The 10955-nt window shown below is 44.9% G+C and overlaps 1 protein-coding gene and 1 non-coding gene across 2 annotated transcripts; one reads left to right on the top strand and one right to left on the bottom strand.

Annotated features, from left to right (window-relative positions):
- Positions 1–400: 400 nt before the first annotated feature.
- Positions 401–10405, bottom strand: marchf6 (E3 ubiquitin-protein ligase MARCHF6). Its single transcript, XM_017428383.3, has 25 exons — positions 10052–10405; positions 9477–9576; positions 8897–8970; positions 8672–8815; positions 7852–7924; positions 7606–7774; positions 7349–7535; positions 6845–6906; positions 6721–6753; positions 6571–6622; positions 6422–6480; positions 6263–6343; positions 6091–6159; positions 5128–5202; positions 4101–4235; positions 3793–4013; positions 3497–3634; positions 3199–3418; positions 2667–2736; positions 2388–2569; positions 1765–1899; positions 1583–1672; positions 1306–1438; positions 1028–1163; positions 401–937 (listed from the first exon to the last, which is right to left on the bottom strand). The coding sequence occupies exons 1-25, from the start codon at positions 10068–10070 to the stop codon at positions 850–852; spliced, it is 2745 nt and encodes a 914-aa protein (XP_017283872.1). The 5' UTR covers positions 10071–10405; the 3' UTR covers positions 401–849.
- A 417-nt stretch (positions 10406–10822) lies between these two features.
- On the top strand, positions 10823–10896 carry trnat-agu. The gene has a single exon. It is a non-coding gene; the product is annotated as a tRNA-Thr (tRNA).
- Positions 10897–10955: the final 59 nt, after the last annotated feature.

Below are 10955 nucleotides of genomic sequence, written 5' to 3'. Positions count from 1 at the left end.
TAATCATCAAAATTAAACGAAATAAACATTTGAAATATATGAGTTTGTATGTAATGTATGAATATAATATACAAGTTTCACTTTTTAAATGGAATTACTGAAATCAATCTACTTTTTCATGATATTCTAATTTTATGACCAGCACCTGTAAAGTCATGAGATTTAAAGTGATATTTATTGAGACAATCCTGAGAATTTAAGGTTCTTTTATGAGATTTAAGGTCATATTTATAAGCTGCAGTCTTTATTATGAGATGACATTATTGGTCATATATGATCATTGTGGTTTTTATAATTCTAGTTTCAAATGTCATAATTAAGACTTTTCTATTTCATAATGACTTTAAACCTCATGTCTGCAGATGTACGTTCCGTCAAGAACAAAACGCAGCAGAAAAGATAAACTGTCATTCTGATTTAATAAATTATACATAGTTTTAAGATGTACAATGGTCAATAATCCACAATTGTCCATTTTCATAAGACAAAGTCTGCTTTCAACGTATTTACACATGTACAATTAATCAGACAGCACTTAAAGCAAGGCATGAATGACAACACAAACGATGGACTTTAAATCAAACCTGTAACTCTCCTGCCTACACTATTCGGCTGAAATAGATCTCAGTTGTCCCGCGATCAGGACTGTAATACATTTTCCCATCCCATCTTCCGTGGGCATGAAAGGAAAATCGAAGACGATCCATCAAATCTGTTATAAGATTTAAGAGGAATCCTGGGGGAGGACTGCGTTGAAATCAAACAACTGGGTGGGGAATGTAGTCGGTATACACAAGGTGTAAAAACAAAACAAAAGCAAAAACGTGGCACAGGGCGGACATTAAAATGTCACTCCACGATGGGGTTGGAGGCGGGGACCGAGCTCGCTCTGCCAGACTTCCGCTCGTAGTTGACGAGTCTTTGGCCGACCAAGTACCTGCGTGGACACACATGACGGGAAACTCTGATTATCGCTCAGTTACTTGTTTTTTTTACACTGCTGGACAAAAGTGACGCTTAGTCCTACTTGTCGTTCTTGATGTGTTCATAAAGGCGTTTGAACTGCCGGATCTGGAAAGACAAGATGCCGATGAGCGACACCACCATCAGGAGGAAGGGGTAGATCCTCCTCTGCATCAGGATCTCCATCTCAGGGGTGACGCCTGCAAACACAGAGCACCTTTATTCACTTTATGTTACAGTTTAGGCGTCCTGACCTCAGCTGGCGATGGAAGGAAAACAAGATTAACTTGACTGACGTTAGATGCAGTCATTTAAGCCCTTTGTGTATTTGGGGGCACTGACCTACAGCGGGCACCACCCCAGCAGCGATGACGTACGGCATACACAGGGACAACAGCAGGACGGAGATCACCGGCGCCGCCAGTCTCCCGATGATAAACTGAAGGTCGATGTTGCGAATCCCGTTTGCATAAACCTGAGGAGAAAGTTTAAAGCTGCCGATCTCAGGACAGGAGATAAAACGGGTTCAAATCAAATCCAATCATCGGTTCAGTTTGATGCGCTCCTGAAATCCCTACGGCATCATCGCTGAGAAAAAAAAAACAAAAAAACCACCCACCTGCTCAATGACAGCCTTCAGCCACCACTGAGGTCCCATCAGAGTGATGGCGGCAATGATTTTGGCGTGCAGCACCCCGAGAGCCCAGTCCTGCGGACGAGATCAACAGTTTGAGCGTCGGTTTGGTGCTGCGGCATCGCCGAGAAACGTGCGGCGGAACGCCTCGGAGCGGGTGCGCCTACCTGCCAGGGGTAGAACAGAGGTGTCTGGTCCAAGGGCACCCGGAGCGGAGCCACGATGACGAGTTCGAAGAGCAGGCCCAGCAGCAGCGGGATGACTCCAGCAACCAGCAGAGCCACAACGAGGGTCTTCAGGATCTAGACAAGCAAGGATGAAGAGACATTTTAAATATCTTTTATTGTAAATGTTTGAATCACCATCTCGTATCTTTAAACTGACTGCAGTTCATAGTTTATCATCACAGATCACAGATTTTCTACCTGTATTCCTGCAAACCAGCACCTTTTTTATGACCAGTATAGGTAATAAACACGGTTTTAAACGAGAAACTTCAGTTTCTAATGATGTTATGAACATTGCTCCATGCAGTGAATTGGTCAGCATTTATACTCCAACTACCAGCATTTTATCTGGTCTGGTTGGTCTCCATAATTCAGTCACTAGTTCCTGACAGAAGTGGGTTTTTTAAATTTTTTTTTACTTTGTCTCAAATATTTGCTGCAGCTGGAGCTTTAATGGTGAAAAACAGAAGGAACTAAAGCCAAGTCAGCTGATTCACATTGGCTCTGAATCAGCTTTAGATCGTGGAAATCGTCGCCGCCGGGCACAACGCGCCGCTGCTTACCATGAGGGACCATTCCTGCACTTTGCGCATGATTACGGTGCGTCCCTGGGGCATCCACGCCAGCAGGACGGTGACGCCGCGCACCGACAGCCAGCAGACGTAGAGGCCACACGCCGCCGTGTACAGCTCGTGGATTTTGGAGCTTCCCGTCCAGAAGGACATCAGCCACCGACCCGTGAAAACTGGAAACAAACACCAACTTAGAAATGCTGATGGCGGAGGGATCAGAGCAGACAGGCAGCCGTGTGGTTTGGATGAGGGACAACGAGCGAACCTTACCTGGCAGGGTTAAACACACCAGGCTGGCCAACAGCAGAGTGATGCACATGAATATTATCAGCAGGACAATCTGGGGAAAACAGAAAAAACACCCAATGAGTAAAAACTTCAATCTCTGCAAGTCTTATCAGCCCTCGTTTCTTTACGTTTTACTAGAAAAATGACAGAAACGTGTTTGAAATAAGCCGTTTGAACACATGAACCCTGGAAATATTGGATTTTTAAAGTCTGGATAATTTGGTTCAGATCTTTACTGTAACAGATTTCCTCTCCCATCCAGGGGAAAGTGTGGAAAAGTCCACAAGTCTGATGCAGAATTTGAGGACATTTGCTTCTGCAAATATCATTAAAACCTCTCTGGTCTGCACCACAGGTGTAAAAATAAGATTAAAAAAAAAGCCTCATAAGCTAATAATTTACAGTCGCTATAATTTTTCAAGAAGATTATTTTATTTCTTCAGTTATAATCACAATCGAGTAAAAAGCCTGCTGTAGAAAGTCTAACGGAGCCCGTTAAGGGCGGCTGCCTCACCCTGAACGGGAAGCGGAGGGGTCGGTGGTACGGCTGGAAACCCACCGGCCCCCCCTGCTGCAGGATGGCCTGATGTGCGGCGTGCAGCCCCTCCCCAACAGCTGGGGCGGGGTTGTTGTTGTTGTTATGGTGACCCTGGGGAGGGTTGTTGTTGTTGTTGTTTGCAGCCTGGTTGGCTTCGTTGTCTTCCTGCTCACCGAGCAGGTAGGAATGGAGGTCTCTGCCAACGAAGACGAGGAGTTATTAGGATCGGGACGTAAACATCGGAGCGTTTTCGGCTCCTCCAGGTCTGACTTACAGTAAGTAGCCAGCGCTGACTGTCCAGGCTCTGACCAGGCCTTTGAGCCACTGACGAGTGTGTCCTTGTTCCAGAAGAGCAGGAAGGACAACCTGCAGTAATAACAGCTCCAGGGACAGCTCGCTGACCGGAGCGTCGCTGCGAGGAAAACACAGGAAGAGGATTTCTTTCCTTTCAACGCTTTCAACAACTTTTCCCTTTCATGTTAAATTCCTAAAGCATTCTGTTATTTTTCCCAACGAGTCACACAGAAACAGCAGATTCAACAGTTCGTTTAAACGGCGTTTCCTGCTCACCTGTAGAGCATCACGTTGTACGGGAGGAATGTGGGAAGCAGTACTTTGATCAGCCGGATGGGCAGCCACAGCATGAGCAGCACGATCGACCCGAAGACGACCACGGACAGGATGAACCGCCGCAGGTGCCTGTAGATGGGCAGATGGATCATCTCCTGCACCGGGTTGAAGTCCGGGTCGTTCAGGTTTCGCAAAAACCACAACACTCCGGGCCTCAGCACCTGAGGGAGGCGACGCTTTTTACATTAGTTCAACTCAAAACCGAGTCATACGTTCCTGAAATACCACCGTTTTACTTTTACTCTTACCTCTCTTAGTAGGAGGATGAAAGAGGCGAAGTAGAAGACGTAAACCATTCCCACGAGCCAGTGCAGGAACATGGTGGTCCCAGGAGCCGATTTAAAACTCAGCTCTCTGTCCTTCAGTGAGGCGTCAAACATTTCCTGTGAGACAAATTAAAAACAGGACTTCTGTCAGATCAGATTGGATTCAGTGTCAGAGATAAAACGATAAAAGCTTACTTGCTGTAAACAATATTTGCACGTTATGAACTCATACAGGAATGATTTGCTTTGATAAAAGCTTCAGGATTAACCAATCTGTACATTTTCAGTGTTTTTGCTCATAAAAGAACTGATAACTCATAGTTTACAGAAATGCAACAAGCAATGTTTTATGAAAAAATCAATCAAATAAGAACCACAAAATTCTTATGATGTTAGTTTTTTAGATTATAACAAGTAACTAATTCAAACTTGTTTCCAATAACTCACAAAATTCACTTAAAGCATCTCAAGCTGCGTGAAAACGGTCTTAGTAGAGATTAAAATACTACACACAGGACAGAGTAGCCATCACGTCACATAAACATGGAACCTCGTCACACTTCAGCCCCACAAACCAGTCAGTTCTTGCTCTTTCTGCATGCTTAGGAATATTTAAGCTTCGCGAGCGGCAGGATACGCTTTTGTCCCTCTGCTGTGCGGCCATTCATCAAGCGGGATTGTTACAGAGCCACGCTCACGTGAGGGGGGGGGGGAAAAACACAGGTGGGCTTTTTAAACAACAATAACCTCGGGTTGTTGCAGCACCACTGTATTTGGCTCAAAATATACAGAAAGGCACAAAGAGCTACACCGGGGAGGAGAAGCCGAGGGTAAAAACCCCCATTTCAAAAAACAAAAAAATCAAGATTTTGCTCCTAAATAATTCAATTTTTACAACTTTATGACAAACTTAGACGCGAACCAAGACTCCTAAACAGGAGAAACGCAGTTATTTATTAAAGGAGTAGTGAAAATCAGAGAATAAATTGAATTAAATTAAGATTCTTACTAAAGAGCAGATGTCGAGCCACCAGCCACAGATCAGTGGAAAAACACCGATCTCCACAACAACCAGTAAGGAGACCTGCAATGAAAGAGGAGCTTAAATAAAAGCTTAAAAAACAAGTAAACCCATCTTGTTTTCAGGATATTTCAGAATTCATACAGAGTATAAAATATTATAAATGGTAACAATGCCGGGAATCAGCTGCAAACCCGTCAGTGTTCAACCGTTTGTCCTAACATTAAGATAAAATAAAAACATTGATTACAGTGACACCGGGCAGGAAGTAAATGTTTTAATCTGATGTGTTTGAAGGAAAAACAGGATGAGGACTCGTCTGTTGGTGATGACAGCCAGATGTGTCGGAGCGTCTCCACATCTGCAGCTCTTGTGGGACGTTCCTCGTCCCGCAGCGGCTGTTTGTTGAACTAAAAAGCTACATGGAGCTTCTGACAGCCTGAGCTCAACGGGACGAGAAGTGGGACCTTAAAGTGGCGCCAGCAGGGAGCTCAGTCGGATCGTTTCTGCTTTCTGTTACTTCCTGTTGACAGCCACGTCCATGTGGGTCAGTTTCTCTGAGAATACATGACAGCCGGACACGCTGTGGATAAAAAACTAACGCCTGAAGGTGCAGTGATGCCATGGGTGTGCCGCTGAGTGACTTCCTAGCAGCATCACAACTGAGCCTAAAGATCAGTCTGAGGAACGCAGTAAGAGCTACGAGGCGAAACCAATCCGACTGAGCTTCTGAGGGAAGCGCTGAACAAATAAGTCGGATGTGAGGAGGCTTCACATCACGACCTGCAGGACTTGAAAACGCTGCAAAGGACAACCTGGAGCCAGACATCACGGCAGACCTTCAGGGGTTCACTGATGGCCAGTTCTGTTCGTGATCGCAGATAATTTGGTGTTTGTGCTACACACAGCGTGGACAATCGCACCGAGCAGAAATGCGTCCGGGGACATTACCTTGACAACGATGTAGCAGACTCCGAGGAGACGGCGGGAGCGCTGGAACCTGACCAGAGCGGCGAGCCCCTGAGACAGCGATTAAGGATCAATACGGCCCGAGAAAGAACAGTTAGAGCGGGGCGTATCTGCTGACGTTTCCACGTTTAGGATGAATTAGACAGAAGGATACGTGACACAGGATGAGCGTCATGGCCAGCAGTATGTAGCCCACGATTGTAGTGATGAGGCCCTCAAAGTGAGACGCTTGGACCTGAAGTTATAATCAGTGTTTAAAAACGAATAAATCACCGAATACATTAAAGCTGAGGGGATGGAAATGTTGTCTTACGTATTCCTCGAAGCCAAGGCCGACAACTGAGAAGTGCCCGATGTGGTAAGGACAAAAGGCTGACAGAGACGGGGGGAAATAAATAAAAATGTGAAGAAATAACAAATGGATAAGAGTTTAAAATCTATAACTCGTTTGAATCTACTCACCGAAGACCAGAATGAAGAGCGTGTTCAGAGACACCACCCAAAACACGTGCTCCTGTAAGTCAGGTTTTACATCACTCAGCTGTTAAAAACGCTCATTAAACCATCTTTAACGAGGAAAAAAAAAGGAATAAAGCTTGAAAAAAGACTTACCAAAAATACCAGAGAGCCGTCCAGGCCGAGCATCTACGCAGGAAATTGAAACAACGCTTGTTTAATTGTGGGACAAATCGCCACAAAAAAAAAAAAAAGATGCAGAAAAGCCAGGAAGTGTTACCCTCTCCCAGGTGAGCTCCTCGGCTGCTCTGTCCCACTCCAGCGCGTTCCAGTTCATGTCGTCTGCCGCAACAAAGAAACGTGAAAAACCAAGACAGATTACTACACCTGAACCCGTCCCAAACCTGAGACTCGACTGTCGAACCAGATTTAAACGCCAACAAACGTCTGAAACAAACACGTTTTTAAATCAAACTCTTCGAACCAGAAATAAGCTTTTAAAGTCGAAGTAAATGCTGAATTATTTTTTAAAGATTCTGGGAACATTGCCAGCCCGACATGAGCTGTTTACAAAGACAACCCACAGCTGAATACATGAGTCCAGAGTTGGAACACAGATAAGGTTGTCACAAAGGGGTCATCTGTGACCTTGACCTTGAAATCAATAGGGATCATCCTTGACGAATGAGGTTTCCAGCCGTGCAGGTTGACATTCTTATGGCAAAGGGAAAATGGGGCTGAAATATTAAAATAAATAATAAGAAAAAAAAGAAAAGATGGCAACCTTGTGCTCCATTGTTGGGGTCCGCATCCTCGGCGGCTGCTCCTTCCTCCTCCAGCGCCGGGTCATCCGCCTGGTCTGGCGGGGCATCGGGGGGTTCAGGCTCGGCCTCGTTCTGAGCAGGGGGCTCAGCGGGCGCCGGCTGGGCCGCGGGAGGCTCGTCTGCCGCTCCCTGACCCGCAGCTTGCGCCTGAGTGAGAGGACACGTCAACCCGTCTGCGTGGAATTAGCAAACAAACGTTCCCAGCCGGGCTGCGCACCTCATTGGCTTGCCCCGCGACGTTGGGAGCCGGCGGCTGCTGCTGCTCCAACCACTGAGGGGCGCCGCCATGGACGATCTGCTCCCTGAGCCACACCAGACTGATGAACGCGCACAGCGTGCACGTGACCACAAAGCAGCCCTGGAGACAGTCCGCGAGGAGGTTGTCTCTGCAGGAGCAGAAGGGAGACAAGACGATCAGACCGAGACGCTCGCATCAAATCTGGAGAACGTGGGCTCGGCTTACGTGGAGAGCATGTCCAACGGCAGCGTCAGAAGAGAGCTCACGGAGCCCGTAAAAAGACACTTGTAGATGCGACCTGTGGAAGAGCACAAGTTGGTGTTGGACAATATTAATTTCACTTTCACTTCATTTATTAAAGCATTAAGAGCTCAAGAACAGGGGAAATAAAAATCCTTCCATATCCAAATAAACTGAACTTTACTCAAACTTTCACAGCTTAGATGACAAAAATACCACCATGGGATAAACACTTCGAAGCTAAAATGATAGTTTTTTCATTTAATTGTTCACTTTAAGATAAAGGGCCACACCGAGGGCAATGTGTTACAGAGTTGTTTATTCTTCTACATTTCCATATGTTTATTTTACTGAGCTTTAGGAACAAAACTCCACAGCACGGCGGTTTGGATGCTGTTCTGCCTCAGGCCCTGCGCACACTGAGCTCAAGTTTTATTTTTACATGCAAATGCAAATTTCAAACAAAGCGATTTCTGGTTACAGTAAAAGAAAAGCAAGCATCTCAAAAAAAACAAAAACTTTTTGTGTTTTCATAACGCACTAAACAATTTAAAACTTATTCTTATTCAAAATAAACCAATCACTGCAGTGTTTTTCCCAATAGGAAACCTTTCTATTTGTTTTGTAAAATCCAGCTGGTGACTTTTGAGGGCAATAGAGTGGATTTCTCTGTTTTAATTCACTTTAAAAAAAACCCCTCAAATTTAACAGACCAACTTGTGCCAAAGGAGCAGCGCAGCATTTGAGCGTCAGCCCCAGCAGGACTGATTGGGTCCCGTTCTAAACGCCCGTGGATCCTACTTACATGCGGTGAGGGGAACCACGCCGAGCCAGGCGAAGGCAACCAGCGTGTAGTGGAACCAGTAGCGGATGGCCGTGCCCACGCTGGTCAGCAGACCAGCACAGATGTCCTGAATGGGCAGCCGGGAGGGCATATCTGGGGAGTAAACTGAACAAAGACAGGAGGGTTAATCGTTCAAATCCGTTGTGAAAGGCCGCAACATGGGACGAAGCGAGCGGGCGAACCTACTTGGTGTGAAAGCAAATCTGTGCTTGCATAATTCGCAGTACTCCTTCCTGCTGTGCTTCAGCCACTGGACCAAACTGTAAGGAGGAAAATTTGACTTCAACACGTGCTAAAGTTACTGCTTTCAAATATTACACCACTCACAGAGAAACATTCCTAAAAGTCATGGATGTCTGAGGTAATACCTGGAGGTATTATTAATATTATTGTTCTGAGCAGAGAGTTCTTGTGTACGAGCCTCCTCCATGTTTATGATTTAATCTACTGGAGTACACTTTTGAAATTAAGAGTTTTTCAAAAACTAATTCCTCTTTCTCATCAGCGTGGCTTTTTAGCGCTGGACATTTGTCTCGTCCCGTGCTCCGTGGCTTTTTCCAGAGAAAAAAGCACAAAGAGAAAGAGCCGAGCGCCCCGCAGAAATCGCGAGACATTCTGAAGACTCCATCGTGAACGCCGTTCGCCATCTAGTCGCAGCCCAGCGAGGTACAAAAACTGATGTAAAACAGCACGAAGCTGTGAAGCAAGGAGGCTCACAGGAGGAGAAACAGTCTTTGGAGGCAACAACATGAGCCAACCAACTCACCATTCCTGGTGGATGAACTTGATGCTGCCGGTGCACACACACGGGTGGTACAGTGGTTTGTCTGGGGTCCCCTCAGAGCGGCACACACGACAAATATCCGCTGATTACACAAAGACACACATGAAACATGTCACTGGCTACATATTTATATATCTATATACAAATCAAGTTAACAAAGGTTTGCCTCAAAATGTTGTTCTTGTTACACTTGTTATTCCTGGTAATTTATAAGCTGAGTTTATTTAACCTGCATTTTGTAAGGTCATTGTTAAAGAAACAGAAAACTTTTTACATTACCTATTATTAAAATAGTTACATAAACAACACCTACTTGATATATAACTAATAGCTTAAGGAGCAGGAAGTAAAAAATTGCCATAAAATGTAAGGGAAACTGAATAACAAACCCAGATAATATGGAAACATCTATCTGCAGAGCCTTAAACTGCACTTTGATACTCTTATTAAGCAAGTGTGTTTGATTACTTGTAGTATTGACATGCTATTCTGGTCCTTTTCATGCACTCAGCTCCTCCGCTGTTTTTAATAAACTTTAATAGTCGCCCCATGCTTACCTTCCTCGGCAGTATCCATGTTTCTGGCTCTAAACACCGGGTAATTTCTCTTCTAGGAGAACCGTGTACAGCGAACCCATCCACGACACAGATATTTCGTCAAGCTAGCAAAGTTAAGCTAGCGACATGTATCCTTATGCAGCATTGGCAATCAAAATGGTTTCCCGACAGGTTAAACACAGAAGCGTCCCTTGTGTCCTTTAACATCCAGCTCGTCTTCGCCGATGCACAAAATGCTCCTTTTTAGCGGTATATTTTAATGTACAACGGCACTTCTGGAGGATCGTGTCGCTAAAGCGACGGCTTTAACCCTGAACGGTAAATGGCCAGCAGCTAAACCGACTGACGCATGCGCAGACTCGTCTGTCAACATGACATTTGATTTGCAGCAGCGGATCAGTTTTACGGCAGGGAAACCATGGCGACGAGCATGCGATTTCTTTAACGGTTAGTAACCAAACAGATGAAAAAAAGTTTTCTGTACGCACACATAAATACATATATATTATTATTTATGTGTCTAAACTATCACAAGTCCTGATGTAATGCTACTACAACTACTACTGCTATGCTAAACCTTTCAGTTCATATTTTTCCCAATTTTAGATACTTTTATGTGCAAAAATGCAAAATGTAAACCTTTGTGGCTTTATGCTTCTTTCAATATTTAACAGCTAATCTACGTTTTTATCCTAACCTGACCCTGACCTCAAACGTGATTAACTTTTTTAGGTGATCTTATTTTACATATATTTGGTTTTGCTGACCAGTGGCGCCGTGGCTTAGTTGGTTAAAGCGCCTGTCTAGTAAACAGGAGATCCTGGGTTCGAATCCCAGCGGTGCCTTTTCGTCATTGCCCGGCTATTATAGTTTTTTTAAATCATATTTAGCACACAACTCAAAC

Source organism: Kryptolebias marmoratus, linkage group LG21, assembly GCF_001649575.2.
Source record: "Kryptolebias marmoratus isolate JLee-2015 linkage group LG21, ASM164957v2, whole genome shotgun sequence".
NCBI lineage: Eukaryota > Metazoa > Chordata > Actinopteri > Cyprinodontiformes > Rivulidae > Kryptolebias > Kryptolebias marmoratus.
This window is presented reverse-complemented; position numbering and strand designations above follow the sequence as displayed.

What these genes read in the sequence shown, in the direction of transcription:
- marchf6 (XM_017428383.3), bottom strand. An exon ending in AGGAGCTCACCTGGGAGAGG is followed by an intron (nt 6,754 to 6,844) that starts GTAACACTTCCT and finishes TTTCCTGCGTAG; the next exon opens with ATGCTCGGCCTGGACGGCTC. An exon ending in TGCAGGAATGGTCCCTCATG is followed by an intron (nt 1,900 to 2,387) that starts GTAAGCAGCGGC and finishes TTGCTTGTCTAG; the next exon opens with ATCCTGAAGACCCTCGTTGT.